This window comes from Pleuronectes platessa, chromosome 17 (assembly GCF_947347685.1).
Source record: "Pleuronectes platessa chromosome 17, fPlePla1.1, whole genome shotgun sequence".
NCBI lineage: Eukaryota > Metazoa > Chordata > Actinopteri > Pleuronectiformes > Pleuronectidae > Pleuronectes > Pleuronectes platessa.
The window spans coordinates 8,133,747-8,151,871 of record NC_070642.1 but is presented as its reverse complement, the minus strand read 5'-3'; the positions used below and the strand labels follow the sequence as shown (position 1 = coordinate 8,151,871).

The following is an 18,125-nucleotide window of genomic DNA, read 5'->3' as shown; positions in this document are numbered from 1 at the left end:
ATAACCCCACACGATTGAGTGTATAATGGGCCTGTATTTACCAGATGGCAAAAGTGTTATTTTACCAGTAAGAATTCAGAAAGACTTAAAAGACTAATCCACATTGGCTTGATGAATTGGGAATTACTTGAAATTTCCAACCCGAGTTGGTTTTCAAGCAAGGATTATCTCAGAGGGGACAAATAGGCCAGTTCTTGAGACTACTTGCTCCAGGACATATAATAATAACACTTTAAAACTGAACATCTGTAGACCCATTTACCCACACTGTTTTATGAGTAAAACAATACAAAAGGTGATATCAGAAATTTTATAAAGAAAATACTGTATCAACATTTTTGTGACGGGACTTATGACATATACTACAACCAGGCTAGTGCTAGTTACACTTTGGCTGATGATGTTGGGTAATGCTAACTACTAAACAAACAGAGCAATTTGCTGCACAGTTCTGAATGTTCCGGAGATCCTGGACATTTAAAGTATGATAGAGAGATTTGAGCAATAGTTTCCAGCCTGCTAGCATTAGCTGTTGGTTAGTGCTTGATTGCTATGTGGTTATATAAAGACAGAGTTTTTTTCTTATTACAAAAGAGCAATATGTGATATTTCTTGTGAAAATGTGAAAACAACACAATGTGCATGTTCTTTTCATTAGAGTCCATCTCTGAGCATAGGCCCTCAAAGGCAGGCTGCAGTGACAGTTGCTCTGGATCTGCTGATCCTTGAGTGATGCTTTGTTCGATTGCCTTAATGAAAGGAAAATAAACACATCTTGTCTGCAGCCTTTTTCTTTTTCATTCAACAAGATAAGCCACAACTCTAAATGCATAATTGTTTCATGTTGACTTAACAAAAGCAGTGATTCAAAAATTTCCCTAAATAATTCTGTCAGAATGAGTGTGGTGGACTGAAGCAGAATTTGGTTTTCAATGTCAACTTTAGATACTATGTTTAAGGACAGAGGTTTGATACAAAGCCTTTCAATCAAAGGAAATTCAGTTTGACCCAGCATTTCTCAAAACAACTGCTGACGTCTTTACCTGGCTCCGGTCTTTATCCACCTTCTTGAAGCACTTGTTCAGTGAGAGATTGTGGCGCACCGAGTTCTTCCAGCCTGTGGGGGCGTTTGCAAAGTATGGGAAATGCTCCAGGATCCAGCCGTAGATATCCTTAACAGGCAGCCGTTTGTTTGGTGCATCCTCAATGGCCATGAAGATCAGGCAGCTGAAGGAATACGGTGGTTTTCGGTTCGCCCCCGCTGCCAAATCGTACGCTGAGTGTGCATCGCCGAGCAGGCCGTCATCTGGGGACGGAGACGAGGAAGGCGAGCGAGGGTGCTGACCGTCGGGGTCCTGTAGAGGGGAAACGCTACGCAGCCCTGAGTGGCTGAAGCTGTTGAGGAGGTCTGTGCTCTCGTGGAGCCAGGAGAGGCTAGTGAGCTCCTCGTCCTCAGCCTTGGAGAAGGAGGCGGACAGCGACAGGGAGAGGTCGGCTGCCTCCGCCTCAGATGCTGCTGTGGCAGCGTCCCCCTGCCGGTACGGGGGGCTCATGCCTTGCGAGGCACTGGCTCCACTACTGGGGCTTTGGGCCTTCTTACTGGGAGGCATGGTGGGTCCCATCCAGCCCAGGGCTCACTCCTGGAGAAAGAGACAGAGTAGACAAGAGAAAGGGGAGGCCAGAGAGAGGCAGAGAGGGAAAAAGGTTGAAGAAAGAGCAGGGAGAGAGAAAATAAACAAGGTCAGTGTGTGAAATTCATTTGGCTCTATACTTTTATCCAAAGGGAAACATGCAACAAGAGTTTGACCACAGTCTGGATAATATTGTATCAGATCTGTGGCGAAAAGTGTAGACCATCATTTTACTTTGGGGCTTTCTGTCCAATTCTGACTGGGACTGCAAATTTTATGCTTCATTGGTTAAGGAAAATATTGCCTTGTACAACAACCCCCTAATTACTAGCCTACCAGCAAAATGACATGGCGTTGCTGTCATAACATGTGAATGCTGTTAAAGGTCTTGTAGTTGAAGGGTCACAAAAGAGATTCTGTCCCCTTCAACATTCGATAGCAGGAGAAACATGAATTGTCAAGGTTAGAGCCTTGACTGAGTAAACTTAAACTGCTGGACTTGGCACCACAGCAGGATAAGTGTGAGCAGAGATCATTGTGATCGGGAGCTTTGCCAAGAAACGAACGGAACAAATTGGGAGTGCAAGTTCAAATCCAGCCCCAGTCTAATCAGACCATTATTCTCTTAACATAAGAGCAATGCTGTGCTCGTTAGATGCAGGCAGAGTGTGGTAATTGAAGGGGAACGGCCGAGAGTATCACACCACCATCAGAAGCCTCACAACCAGGCCTTTGATTGTCCTCTAGCACAGACAGCTGTGGGAAGGACTGAGGCATCACCCACAGCCAAATGTAATCCGCTCCACACACCCTGTGAACATGTTTCACAGTTTGAACACACGTACACAACCTCGGATGCACAGGTGCTGTCTCTCTCTCTATCTGTCTCTCTCTCTCTTACACACACACACACACACACACATGCAAATGAAGGCAAGGACCTAAATTTATAAGCGCACCACAAATTCTGGCAAAACAGCACAGATGCCCCCAACAAGAAACAAGTACAGAGAAAGGCTGCATAACTAAAAGCATGTACACACGCATGCCGACATGGACGAACACACACACATATGAAAGCGCACACACACACCCACAACTAGAACATTGAATTAAGTCCAGATATGTTCTGTCTGGTCTCTGTGTGGTGGGACTGCTCTCTAATCCAAGGTGATCATCGGCCGATCTGTCCCCTCACTCTGCGCGATTGACTGACAGCTGTCACCCACGGCGACCCGCTGTGCCGTGACAACTGTCAGTTCGCTGCAGATCCCCCCGCCATGTCGCCATGGCAACAGAGCATAACAACTCAGCTCCTTTCTCGATCCGGTGGTTTTTTGCCTTTTTTCATCCATCCGCTGTGTCTGTCGCTCTTCCACCTCTCTGCCAGTCTCCTCTCTTTTTTCCCTCACTTTTCTACCAGCGCTGATAACTGTGCTCAACAGTGTTGACAGGCTGTAGTGAAAGGACCGAGCTAAATATAGAAATTGCGATGTGTAGCTGTTGCTCCGCGTATTGTCGGCCATTCCTATAATCACCCCAATGCTCCATCCCTACACAGCGCAGGGAAACGCTCGGCGGAGCTGAATGTCTTTGATCGCCCTCTCCACTTCTTCCCTCCTCTCTCTTCTCGGGCCTCACACTTCCTGACAGCACACGTGCTCATTCAACAAGCTGTACCTGTCTGGAGGTACAGCATTGTTGCACCAATATTGACATTGAGTGTAATGAATTCAAATTGCCCCAGTGACGATAGCGCTGCAGCTGAAAATACTGAACGCACAATCAAAGGGATGGGCGAGGTGGAAAGGGGGATTTGAAAGGCTTTTCAAGGTGTGTGTGTGTGTGTGTATTTATGCAAACGTTTGACAGGCTTGTCACGATGTGTGTGTTTGTCTTGGGAAGAAAGTGAGGGCACCGTAGTGACATTGTTCCTGGTAGGAGTCTACTGGAATGCAGCGATGGCTCTGATGCTCTCTTTCTCTCAATCCTCTTCCTCCTCCTTGTTATGTTGCCATAGCGGCAAGGGGGCCATGAAACATTACGGCTGACAGTAAAGTCATCTCATTTTACTGTTGCTATGACAACAAACTCCTCACTGTTGGTTGGGGCCAGCACAAGCTGCCGCCCAAGCCTCGTGCCTGGGTGTGTGTGTGAGTGGATGAATTTGAGTTTGTGTGTCTGTGTGATTGTGTGTGTGCCACCATGTCTCCCATGGGCTCTCATAAAGCTTAACATACTTGCTCAGCTCTAAACAAACTTTCATGCAACTACTACAGCGGCCCCTCAGGAGCAACTGCTAAAGGACAAAGGCAGATATCGCTCAAGTTCAGACTAAATGACTGCTGCTGTGTGTAAATGTGTGTGTGGGGAATGTAGTGTGTGTGTGTGAGAAGCATCCTCACATTTGTTTGACAGATGGGACTGTGCTATTCTCTCTGTCTTCTTCCTTCCCTGGATCTCTTTGTGTTTGCATGCTTTGTTTTCATTTGTGTTCATCTCTGTTTGGCATGTCCACATTTGGCTGAGTGCGTTCCTTTTTTGTGTGTGCATCGTGTTACGAGTACACTCGGACTATCTGTCTTTTAAGTACACTCTCAATCCAAACGTCTGTGCATACCATGAGGTGTGTCTCTGTCCTCACTGTAACTCTGGCACCACACTGGTTCTGTTAACACTCTGCACCTCGATTACGGGGATTTTAAATAATGCCGTTCAATTAGAGTAAATGGCTTTTTCCATTCAAAACGCCAGTCTCCAGCAGCGGGTGATTGGTGGTACACTTAAGTCAGACGATTCCTATTATTACGCTGCCATGAATGTAGCCTTCACAAGTCTCTGACAGCAAACAAAAGCAGAAAATGACTGTGGCAACTCTGTTAGACATTCAAACTCCTAGAAACTCCACGATTGACACAGCCGTCAATCAAGTAACTAACAGCCAATCTTTAGATTTAAATGAAAACAGAAATGAATCAAGAGCAAATAATTGAAACAAATTCTTAAAATAGATAAATCTTTTTTTCCATTATGGCGAAATTGTATTTTGGTCATACAATCTTTTTTTTGTATAACTAACTTTGGTCCATGGGAATCTAAGGTCCACTTATTAAATCTTTCAACCGTATCACATGGTCTTTAACAGCGAATGGAATTAGCTCAGTTGCCACGGAGATAAGTCTGCTGACATGTGAGCTCTTATGATTTCATTCATTGCGAATAGTGATGGCTAACATTTTTCGGAAATGCTCATCCTGGTGTCTGTGTATGGCACATACTGCATCAGGTACCGTCAGCAGCCAGTTAGCCTAGCGGAGTCTCCGCTGGTTGCCTGGCAACCTCACAGTACATCCAGGGAGTGACTGGTACATAACAGTCTGGGACATAACCCTATGTAAAACTGCAATGGATTAAAGAAGCAAAATACAACACGGCCACTGGTGTGAGCTTGAGTGCCGATTGTGCTGTAATACCTCTGGACAAAGCCAGGCTCTATACTAAGCTAAGCTAACTGACTGTTGGGGGTCGCTTCATGTTTAGCACACAGACTGTAAGTGTGGTATTGATCTTCTCATATCCCTCTTAGCATTAAAGCAAATCAGCATATTCCTAAAATCTGGCACTTTTAGTTACAAGTCACAAGCTTACATTTGGCCAATACAAAACTTGACCCCCCCCCCTTCCCTCTGAAGAAACTGACTCTGATCATTGATGCTTTTCCCAGGACAAAGTTGTCACAGATGTCGATAACGAGTTATTGACAAACCCAAAGATCCACGTCATAAATCTTCTTCTTGAATCGAGCCGTATTGAGCCCCAGCAATAGATGTTGTGCAAAAAACAGTTGTTATGGTCAATACGCTTTGTTGTTGTCATGTCTGAAAATATGAAGGGATAGGGCTCAGTGGTATTTCTGGATTTCAAGAGCTAATTGCCCACAAAATGACTTGATCGAATCACAGATTAGAAGTTCTTACAGATATTTCTTATGTAATAAACTGCCAATGAACTGAGATGAGGTCTTTGATTGTTATACTTTTGAATATTAGCTGAAAAAAATAAATGAATTAAAAGTGTTCATTTCGAAGAAAGTCATTGACCTTGGTTTGTACCTGCTGACCTCTGGCCAGCTCCAGCCCTCCGCAGTCTTTGAAACTGGAGGCAGAGGCCATCAGTGTTTACACAGAGTGGAGAAAGGTTAACAAACTCCTCAGATAGTGGAGAGGGAGTAGGCTAACATCATGTGCTCTAATTGACAGCGTAATCATCTTACACTGCATTCATGCTCTCGCAGATACTTGTCTAAATCACATGCCACATTTACGTAATCCTCAGAAGATCTCCGTTCCCTGTTGGCAGCTCCTTCTGTCTGACTCGCAGGCATTTTGTGTGCCTACGCCAGCAGCAACATTTCAATAATGCACTTCAATTCGCTGCCTTTTCCTCGAGTCTGCTGCAGCATTAGCCAGACTGACTTTCGACAGAATCCTCAAGTCATCACGTTACAGAACCCCCAAAACCACATCAGTGCCGAAATATTAAAATAAAACCAAGATAGGCTCATGACATGCTGTCAGCAGCGTATTTATGCTCTGCTCTGCTCTGGGCCTCGGCGGACTGGAGCAACAATTACAACTTTGTCAGTTTGATCGCAGCTCGTGGCATGTGTTGCATGTCACATCCGTCTGCTCCTCGCTTTCCTGCCAGTCTTTACTATACAGCCCAACAAAGCCAGTGCCATGAAAATAATCCCCCATACCCCCGAATGGAGTAGTAATAGTAGTGTAGGAGATAGCAGCGAAGAATGGAATAGTAGCTGGTAGGAGTTATTACTTTGCAGAGGGGTGAGCTGAACCTTGTGGCTCCTCTGGCCACAGTGATAAAGCAGGGAGTCAGATGCACCGAGGCAAAACTAATCTGGAGTTTTGATGACAAAAGGACGACCTTTATCCCTCCTACACATACACAGGACGGATTGAAGGGGAGAGGAGAACCAACAGAGAAAAGGGGAAAATGAGAACTCTCTCAAAGGCTGGAAAATAATAACTTCTGCTACATATATGTCAACACTGGTTGTAGGGAGCCTAGTGATGTTCTCCATTTTCTGCCCATGAAATCGTTCTCCCAGACACCCTCTGTATTTCCGGCTCTCCCCAGACGACAAATATTAGGGTTCCACAGGGCTTTAAGGAAGCGGAGCAGGACCAATCACATCCTATAAGGTCTGACTGTGTCTTCCTTTTATGTCATCCGCAGCAGCAGAGTTATGGAATAGAGGTCAGGGGTCAGGGTGTCCCAGAGGACTGCTCCTGACCCCTGGCTCCTGCTTTCGGCTGCCTGGCAACTGGCGTGCCCGCACACGCATGAACGCACGCACGCACACAAACGCACACACACACGGACATATCTGGATTCAGACTGACACAAATAAACAAATCCTGTCTCCTAGAAATGACGTTCAAATACAACTGATTTGCAACGGAACAGTTGTTTTGTAGGAAACACAACATAGATCAGTCAGGGTCTTACTATGTGGAGTTGGCTTGTTCTCCCAGAGTCTGCGTGGGTTTTCTCTGGCTTCATTCAACAATCCAAACACATGCAGATTGGGGTTAGCTTAACTGAGGACTCTAAATTGACTGGAGGTGTGCATGTGAGCGGGAATCGTCTCTGTGTGTTTGCCCTGCGATGCGCTGGCGACCTGTCCAGGGTGTATGCTGCCTCGCTCCCACTGGCCAGATGCCCCTGCAACCCTCAGAGGATAAGCTGTATAGATGAAGGATGAATGGACTGATGGATGGATGAATAACAGAGATTATGTTTTCTATCAAGATAATGAGGATGTTAAAATATGTCGATACTGATAGGTCTGTAAAATAAATTCACCACAACAAAACATGTTTACAGCCAAATATCCCATCTTCTATTACCAGTATTATTAAGGTGACTTCATAACTTAATAAATGCAACTTGAAGGTGAAGTTATATGAAGTCACCAGTCAGAGGGATTGATCCTATGCAGTAGTCATAGAAAATTTCGCAGCAGTCCAGTTCTTTATCTGGACCAAAGTGGTGGAAAAAGCATCAGACCAATGTTCCCCCATATCAGTCAAACATTCATTGGTTCCAGTTTCTCAAATATGAAAATGTGCTGCTTATTCTGTTTTGTTTAATTTAAAATCTTTAGCCTTTGGACAGTTGATTAGAAAAAGATATTCCCTGAGGCTTTTTTTTTTTTTACAATCTTCTAACAATTTAAAAGTCAAAGTAATTCATGCATTAATCTGGAAGTGAGATTAAATATTTATGAAAAGAACCATTAGTTGCAGTGCTGTTAGAAACTGTCCAAAATACAAAACCAGGTACGGCATGATGATGTACGGTGTAAGAAACTTCACCATTTGGTTTTATGGTGAAAGAGGTCAAGGCCCTTCTGCGCAAACTCAATATAATAACTCTGAGTCCAGAGCCTGTTCTGCTAGAGGAGTAAACATTATCCCCTCTGTCTATTGGCAAGCCACTGAGCAGATAATAAGCACATAATATACAGTATATTTAGAGGAGCTGAGCCCCAGAACTTTCAAATTGAAAAATGATGGCACATAACACATCAATGGGGCCACTGCTTACACCACACTGTTTTACTGAGAGAACGTACGGTAACTAAGAGGCAAAAGCTCAGAGAGGACACGTGTGATGTATGGTGCAAGAAAATCAAAAATTTCCAGTGAATAATTCAAGACGGCAAACACACACACACACCCCCTCACACAAAAACACACACACAGGCACACGCTGCCTCCGTCCTCCAAAGTAGGCTAACCAACAAAGCAAACAGGCATTTGCATCCGGCAAACACAGAGTAAGTTTGGTATGATTCATCAGCAGCCAGCGATCATGAAGTCACGCTCACCCTCGCTCTCTGAGGATGGCGAACAATCAGACTCAGACACACAAACACTCAGACACATATATACAGAAATGCACTCACACAGAAAAAGACGCACAAGAGCTAACTGAGGTTGCGAATGTCGGCGCTTGAAGGTGACTTGTGTGTGTGTGTGTGTGTGTGTGTGTGTGTGTGTGTGTGTGTGTGTGTGCAGCCTCGAGGTCCCTTTGTGGAGTGTAGGGTTGGAGTGGGTGTGTGTGCGAGGGTGTGTGTGTCTGCATTTTTTGGTTTTGTGGTGGACTCACTGTGGCAGTCAGGTCAAGCTTAAAAAAAGTCCAGGCCCAGGGCTCCAGACTTCCATGGTAATGTCCATGACACACCACGGGCTGGCATGCAATCACACAATTGTACACACTCAGTTGTTCAGTCGCCTGTTCGGTTGCTCGTTCGCTCCGTCCACTCTGTTCTCTCTCATTCAGCTCAAGTCAAGTTCGAGCCAGTGCCCTCTTCTGGTACAGAACTTGGCATGTACTACCAGATGCAAATAGGGTGAGGCTTTTATTTGGATCAGGTTCCAAACAAAAAAAAAAAAATTCGATGAGCTAAGAGAGTAACTCTGTGGAGTTAAGTTAAACGTTCATGCAGCCAAGACATGATTAAACTAATTAAAGCCTGTGAATATTTTAACTCTGTTATTAATTGTCTTTCTACAGAGCAGGAGCCAGTTTAATCCATATAAAACAGAAATGTAGATATCGTATTTACATCTTTTTGTAAACAATAATGAAAAACTATTTATTTTCTAAATCTTTGAGAACAAAATAACACAGATCAAAGCAAGACAAAACTAAAATAAGAAAGAAATCATAAAAAGGAAATATTGAAAACAAACTAAACCAGTCAAAAAATTGGCCATTAAAAGGGTTTCCTCTAAAAAATATGTTATAGGCGATAATTAAAAAAACATGCTATACACAACATGATATTTAATTAGTTTTAAAGAGGTGGTTGAACACCTTTGAACTCTATAGGGAGCCAGGCTAACTGTTTTCCCCTTCATCCAGTCTTGATGCTAAGCTATGCTAATCACCGCCCCCCTTCATAGCTCTACACACACAGACATGAGAGTGGTAACAATCTTTTTATCCAACTCTTGGAAAGAAGGCGATTAAAGCACATCCCCTAAAATTCACTTTCCCTTTAATGTACTCAATGGTGAGACATAGATTAGGAAATCATCAGCTCAATATAAGTCGAAAAATGTACTTAATGGATTTCCATGAAACTTAGTGGAAGGATGAGACATAAATAAAGAGGGAGCCCATTAAAGTCTTGTTGTGGCTTTGGACAAAGGATCCAGGATTTTTTTTTTCTTTCAGTTAATCATTTCGAGACAGGGTGTTTTAGTTTTTTTTTACATTTTCACTGATTTCCCAGGAAATGATTCATTGGACTTTAATGAAAAACATCATGCATATTTAGGGGACTGATATCTAAGTGTGTATTCGACTTGGTGCAAGTTGGTTAAAGGTGGGGTTATGCGCAACTCTAGCTGCATTACGCACATATTAAAAATGCATGTTCAGCTTCAATTAGCCGATTAACTTGGGCAACCTAAAAAGACATGTGGTGTGTGAAGTGGGACCTGCAGTATATGTGGAAAAATAAGAAGACTATTTTATTTTAAAGTTTTATAAATGTTAAAAGTGGAAGCTAAAAACATAAATAATATAAAATTAATCATCATACATGCTATTAAAACCTAGACGCCAAGAATTACAGTAATAACGATAAATGGATAACTCTTCCTATCTCACTTTTGCCACCTCTTATTCCTCTCCTCCTTCAACCCTTCCCTCCCTCACCCGATCGCTCCCTCACTCCCTCTAAGGCCTCCCTGTCTTTTCTCTTTGACAGTGAGCAGGTCCCTGTTGGCACTCTTTGCTCTTTTACAATATTGTGGGAAAGGAGAAAGAGAGGGAGGGAGAGAGAGAGAGTCGGAAAAAGAAAGAGAGAGCAAGACTTGCCAGAAACACTATACAGTATCAAAGCAGCCAGTGCACAGCCAGCAGAGCTTTGATAGCAGGCAGGGAGGGGTCCAGGTCAGAGAAACGTGAGGAGAAAGCCTCGGTGAACTGTTTAAAGAGGGGAGCCTGATCTATCGGGATGCCTACATCGAGTGGAGAGCGCAAAGGATGAAGCTTTGAGGTAGTGAGTGTTTTTCAGCTGGATGTCCTGCAGTCAAATAAAAATTAAGCAGGGCTCCCTCTCTGTGTCTGTCCGTCTCTTTCCTCTTTCTCTCCCCCCCTCTGGCTTTTCCACTTATCTTTAACAAACAGCAGCTCAGGCTCTCGGCCACTGGCCGACAGTTTGTCCCGACAACAAAAAACCATGGCAACAGCCACTGGAAGAGCCTGTCCAGCTCCAAAGGTCCGCCCTCTCTGGCTTCTCCAACTCCCTCCGCTCTTTGAGTCTTTGGCAAATTTGGCCAAAATGAGAAAACTGCAATCAATAAGCGGGTGACCTAAATATTGGTGATATAAGGTCGCGATCAAGCAATTGTCTCGTTTTTGGTTGAGAAAGCAGTTTAATATTGAAAAGTTTTTCAAGTCACCTTTGGCTGACGGTGGCGATGTGTTCAGGTTGAGATCAGAAAGTGATATTTGAAAATCCAAAGTGAGAAGAGAAGGACGAGGGGGACGAGAAGCCTGTACTTTCCTCTCCGGCCTGCCTTGCTGACGATACTTACACCGCTTCTGCTGATGATACAACTCTGGTAACATCCTTCACTCCTCCCTCCCACTCCTACAAGCTGTTTTTAACACTGCTCAAGATACCTTATGTCAACTGAAAAGTGTTCTGAATGCTGACAAAACAAAATTCAGGCTGTTTACAAACTCACAAACGGGCTAAAAAAAGGAAAAAGCGATATGACGAATCACAGTAATATGGGAGTTTCAAGGGATTTTCGTCTCTGCAACCCAAGATAGACATAAAGTAATGGCACATCACACACTAAAGGGAATTGTTAGGAATATTGTTCCAAAGGGAACAATCAGAAAGCAATGCTTCACCTCTCGTGATCTTGTGGGGAGGCAGATGTAGAGAAAATGTGGTGCAACAGTTTAATGAAATGCGGCAACATCAAAACTATGTAAAGATATGGGCATTTATGTTTACATTGTATTTCTATTTCAAGCTCTGTATACACTATTTGATAGTATTTGGGTTTTCTTTGTAATCAAAGTTATTTTGTGTTTATGGTTAAACTGTAAAATAATAAGCTTTAATAACAACTTAATAAAATAATCAAGACTCGGCTTTGTCATAAGGGATTAATGGTGACATCTAAGGGACCATTGACATTTTTCTTTATGTATTGGCCGATATATCGATATCTAAATTTTATTTACTCCCTAATATGGTATCGGCCTGTAATAATAACACAGGCAGACGGCTAAAAGAGTCTGGATCATAAAATAGTTGAAGAGACAAGGTCAGCGCAAGTTGTCTTTCTTCAGCGAGTGGTGGAGGAAAATTGTTCACCTGCTGTTGTCAAGAGCCAAACACCAGCTAACATTAGCCTCAAGAGCTAAAATGAAACACTCCTAAATATGAAACATGTTTGATCATTCTTTCGAAATGTCGCTGTGATGTGTCTGTAAATTGTTTGAGAGGTTTCAAACTGGATGTGGTATCAAAGAGCATTCTTTTCTGTATTTGTACGCCAGTAAAACATTCTAGATAAGATTTTATATGGGATTTGATTTGATAGTGTAACAGTTCAGAAGATCAGGAAACACAGAGAATCAGGGACATTGCAGCCAAAAGATGACTTCAGATGTAAATGTATTTGAGAGTCAACTTGAGAGTCGACAAGAACATGGGTGCAGTCCATTCACACAACAACTGAAGGATTAATTAAGTTTGACAAAAATAAACCTAAGAAAGATTCAGATGTCAGCAATTTAATTCCTTTAATGCTTAAGCTGAATGGAACAAAATGGATTTCCTGTGCAAAGGAGCATGGCAGCTATACCATGTATAATAGGTTTGGTCATTTTAAGATGAAATCAGGTCTAATTTAGGACACAAGTCGTATTTCTCATTATTCCGCGACAGATTGTTTGCACCTGTTGCCATGATTATGTTGTTGTCTCATGCATCGTCCCTTTTTTGTCCTCGCCTCTGTCGCACTGACTGTACCACTGACTGTACCTCTGTCTCTTATCAGATTCACCTTCCACGCTCTTATTCCCCACAACAGATTACCATAAAAACAAAGTAAATGGCCATTGTGGGTCCACTTATTCACAGTTTTCTAACATTTCTTTAAGAAAAATAAAGTAGGTGGAAAATTACTGTTTGCAGTCGCAGGATTTGTTTTCGTTATCTGTCCCTGAGGTCAGAGATGAATTAGGCAAAAGTGCCTTTATGTCCTCTGCTCCTTTCTTACAAGGTACTGGCTGCAAAATTATTTAAAGCTGAAAGCTCTCACGGTGAATTTACACGGTTAATGAAGGTTCTTGTGGCAGACTCAATAAGGAGCTGTCTTTGCTTTGTTTAGTTGAGATTTAAATAGGTTTGGCAATGAGCCTGCTGGTTTGAAGCTGAAGTGTTGCCTATTGGACGGCTTATAAAGTAGTCTCTTGGCTATGTGGCTTTGATTGTATTTTCTTTTTTGTGCTTTTCAGTTTCAGGGTTTTCTGCTTGTGTGTATGCTGCGACTTGGTCGGCCTCCCTAGATGGAGGATATTTTTAATCTGTGGGGCTACTCAGTTTAAATAACGGTTGAACAACATTTTGACATCCCGACATTAAACCGCAACGACTTTGCTTCCAAATCTATAGACATCCACTTGGATTCATCTTAAAAAAAATAACTGGTAGTTCACACTCTCTCCCTTGTATTTTCTAATCAGCACATCCAGAGAATAGCAGTGAACAAGAAAGAGGATGACCGCGACTGCAACTGACAGGAGTGGACAAGAAAGTAAGAGTGGGGGGGAGTAAGAGAAAGAGGATAGTTATATCCTAGGGTCATTAGCAGCATTTCAAAGTCACCCTTTCTTTCAGCGTATGCTGTTTGACAGGCACTGCCAACAGAATTAGGGATGAAAGATGATGGTGCCGTGATTAGATGTGTAACTCATGGGAAAGACAGGGTCTGATCCATGGTTACAGTACACACACACACACTCACATGCAAGGTGTAGAAAGAAAAGGACTATGAAGAATAGCGAATTGGATGAGAGATATGATAACCCGAGTCTTAAGATGTGGGCAGCATTGATTAGATAGCCCCAGACCCTCTCTTTCAATGCGCAGACCTGATCCAAGTCAGCCTGATAAACACCGTGCGCTCTCCTCGCTCCCCCTACGAATGAATTGAATTCCCAAATTACCAGGCTTAAGATAACATACCTGGCTAAATTGCCACGCTTTATAAATCTCAAATCTCTTTGTAGATATTCATCAAAGGCTGTTTCACTCCTGATGCGGAGAACACAGGAGATGGGAAACAGGAGAACAACACACAATGTGGTTCATATTAAGGGCCTCTGATCTTCTATCTCGAGTCCCTCGTTTTCCGCTACATTCCTTTAGCCAGGGGTGATGTGTGGGAAGAGAAGGGAGGGGCTGAGGCTTTCTAGAAGAAAGTGGGGGGGCAAATGATGCTTCGACTGCCTCTACTATTTCTTTGGCCTTTTATTACAGCATAACATGATCTAGCTTTGCGTGAGTGCCCTTGCAACAATGTTCGATCCCTGTGCCTTTCTCTGCATAACTCGAGGAGGTTACTTTAGACCCTCCTTTTGCAAGCTTTCCAGTTCATCTTACAGCCTCTTCCTTTGTAGATCCCTGAAATCTCTGTGTCAACTATGGAGCAAAGTCTGAAGATTCCATCAGCCCAGTGCCAAATTATTGCCGATGATAGTGTCATTTGTTGGACAAACTCAGGAGGGCCCATCTGCTGCAGACTCACTCACTCTTGCATTAACAGTAAACACAATGAACTCCAACTCAAGGGCAGTCTAAGCCTTAAGCACGCCTTAAAGTCAACACATGGGGCTGAGTGGTTGTCGGCTGGCTGCCACAGGTACCGCTGTGACAAGAAAATATGATCGAGGAGCAGTGGGTCCATGAAGCTAATGGCTCTTCAGATGCCAAAACTTCACAGTGATAGCTCAAAACTATGAGGCAGCATTTTGTAGGATTTTAATGTTAAGAGTAGAACCATGCCACTATTTTATGCAAACTTATCTATCGTGAAAGTGAGGTGGCATTTACTGATTTCTGTTATGGTGGAGCATTAAACACTTTGCAGACTATATGTGTTTTTTTGGTTTCCCGTGCAATTCATTTGCACCCTATTAAATGTTTCATAACTGGACTTTAGAGATTTTCTTCTCTGCACGTCACTGTCAGAAGAGGACCAGCCATGAGATGTTAGATAGGGTTCAAGACGGGGCTCTAGCTGAGCCAGTCAAGAACACACAGAACTGTCCCTAAGCTGCTCCTGCTCCGTCTCAGCTAGGTGCTTAAGGTTATTGACTCTATTGGAAGGTGAACATTTGACCTTTGCTCCGTGTGTTTCTTTACAAGTCCTGTTCACTCAATTTAATTTAACACAGGTGGAATTCAATTAAGGTTAAGAGACATGAGATGAGCATGGGAGATGAAATTCAATTGTCTTAGCAAAAGGTCTGAATAATGTCAATGTGATATTTTTGCTTTATCATTATGGGATAATTAACGTGGAAAGATTTGACGATTTACAAAATTTCTAGAATTCTGCCTATGCGTTTGTCATAGGCCTTTTTAGAAGATAAAAATAATTTTCAGTTTTAGCAATGGGATAAAGCTACAGCAAAATAAAGTAGAAGGATTTAAAGGATTTCCGAAGGCGCTAAATAGTTGAGCTAAACATAGCTCAATCCCTTCTACACATGATCATAAGCAGAAGTGCTCTGAGCCAACGTTAGCAATTGTTTCAGTAAAAAAAACAACGACAGAGAACTCTTGCAGCAGTGCTACATTTGCTCAGGTTTTACACCTAATTCAATTTATCATTTAAATGAATTCCAACCCAGGTCATATCTGACCTGGCAAATATACAATCAGACTGCCGCTGACTGAAGAAGCTTGAGCATAAAGCAGTATTTTTGTAGTAAAGGAGACCTGACAGATGTAGTGAGACGTGTTGGCACAGGTACCAGTGAGAATCACAATCCAGGAAGTTGGGTATGAGATTAATCCAAGAGTTTAAAAGCTCATCAGACACCAAAGCACTGCACAAAGGTCTGTAATACAACCCTGGGAGGTTATCATAGCAGCTATCTTTTGTTAGGATTTGTGCAAGGTCAACATCTGAAATGTTGAATTCACGACACTGATTTATTTGGCAACTACACTATCTTGCCAGATAACAGTGTGTTGTGTTGCAGCAAACAATTTAAACCAGGTTCAACTCAAAGCCCCCTGCTTTGAGATCCCCACAGACCGATCAAGTACAATTGGTCCGAGCAGGTCCAATCTACATTAAATGCATGTATCTTTTCTTTTGAACAGAGTATGATGATGAATCCACTTTGAGCTGAACCTAACTCAACACTGAGTCAGTGGAGTGTGCAGCTGATGAGTGGAAAGCCTTTAGTTTGCCCTATCCATAGTGGTCTCTAAAGGGCACATGTCTCTAAGCAGTCATATTCCGTAATGTGCAAGAAGCAGATAAGATCGACTCATTAAGGGTCACTAGCTGATAACATTCAAATGCTTCATTTACACATTATCCCCGTTTCATCCAGCCGTCTTCCACTGTCTCAACTACAAAGTTTCTTGAGTAGGTTGAAAAAAATGCATATTACTATGAACCAGTTGCCTTCATATTTGTAGTCCTGCTGGTAAAAATGATTCCTGGTGGGTTCATACTTTTAGTTTAACAGCTGTTGGCAGGTGAGCCACAAAGTTAATTTCAGTCATTGCTCCTGAGAAATATCACAGCGCTGAGAAAAACCATCAGCTAGACAGTCAAATAAAAACTGTGCTCTCTAGTGTTTTCCCATTATTGTATTCTTGTAAGGCTACCCTGTGAAACCGTATCAGACAAGTCAGCTCTCCAGTGGAACCCATACTAATGAAATATATTTAAGGTTCGCTAGAAGCTGCCTCGGATGAAACATTCCCCCTTAAATTCTTGGAAAGCTGAAAAAAAAAAATTCTGAGCCATCTCGCTGTTTGGATTTCGGAGAGCAAGCACAACAAAAAGAGAAGTTCTAATCAACAGATATCTTCAGTGACAGCATCCATGGCAGATCATAATGCAAATTGGTCACAAGACCAATTGCATTTCAAGGGCTGCAACTCACTTTTTCTTGATTGAAAAAAAAAATCCAGAAATCCACTTATATTACTGCTGTTACTTTATCCATGGATATATCATAGCAGAAACTGAAAATGCAATTCTCTGAGCAGGGGGAGAGGATGAAGCTGGGGTGCCAAATTGCATTCTGGGAAATGTAGGAAAACACTAAGTGAAGATGATATGGGAGGCTGAGGGAAAGTGGAAACAACAAAAGAGGCAAATGACAATAGCGTATTCAAAAAACCACAGAACGCATTGGACATCGCAGCCAGATGATTTATAACAGTGTATGAGCAGTTGAGGATGGAATTTTCCTCTGAGGCAGGGCGTTCCACTCTTTCACCAACAGCAAGGGAAACTCTGATGTTCACACTTGTGCGCGTGCACACACACACTCACATAAACATACACACGCTTGCATTCCTACACAGATACACACATGAAAGCTGAGGGCGAGACAAAACCACGTACATTTGTATGTGTTTACGTCTTCTCCCCTTTTGTTCTTTTACAGCAATTTCCTGTGCACACGGTTTACCTCTCATGGTGCATTCAGAGCATGAACACCCACAGTCAGCAAGTCTGGACACAGCTGCTGAATATTCAGCCAAGTGCTCCCTCTTTTCTCCCACCATCTCTGTCTTCTCCCACCTTAAACCCTCCTTACTTCTCCCTCTCTCTCCCTCCAGTCGTTCTCTCCTTCCAGCTCAATCTCTACCGCTCAGCCGCCGCTGCTGCTGCTCTCTGTGCTCCACTTTCATTAAGGGGCTCTCCTCTGATAGCCCTTCATATAACACTTAATCATCATAACAATAAGAGCACTCTCTTTCCAACGAATCACCTCAAGGGGCCGGTCCTAAAGATCCTCCGCTAACCGATGTCATTAACGGCCGGGTCTCCTGACTGGCTGGAGCGGCGCGGGAGAGCCCGCCCCAGGTGTTTGACGGAGGGCTCAGTGGGAGCATGCAGGTCGGACAGGCCAAGGACATTCCTCTTATGGAGAGGAGCGGAGAAAACCCACACACAAGCACTCGCTCGTGTGTGCATCGGCACAAAGCCTCTTGCCGGGAAGTAGAAGACAAGGCGTGTTTGGTTTTGCAGTCAAGAGAGAGATGAATAAGACTATTGAATAAGGGGGAGAGAGGTTTGAATAACAGTATTTTACATGAATGGATCTTCAGGGAAATGACTGCTCCGTCGCTCCCTCTGCTCTGTATTTTCGGCTGAGATTTGACAACAG

General features: G+C 43.1%; 1 protein-coding gene across 1 annotated transcript in view; it reads right to left on the bottom strand.

Moving 5' to 3' along the window:
* ches1 (checkpoint suppressor 1) overlaps window positions 1–18,125 on the bottom strand; it is a 57,734-nt gene that overhangs the window by 29,265 nt on the left and 10,344 nt on the right. The window contains exon 2 of the mRNA XM_053445157.1: window positions 1,044–1,640. Coding sequence (XP_053301132.1) covers window positions 1,044–1,622 — 579 coding nt within the window. The 5' untranslated portion in view covers window positions 1,623–1,640. The remainder of the gene's footprint in view (window positions 1–1,043; window positions 1,641–18,125) is intronic.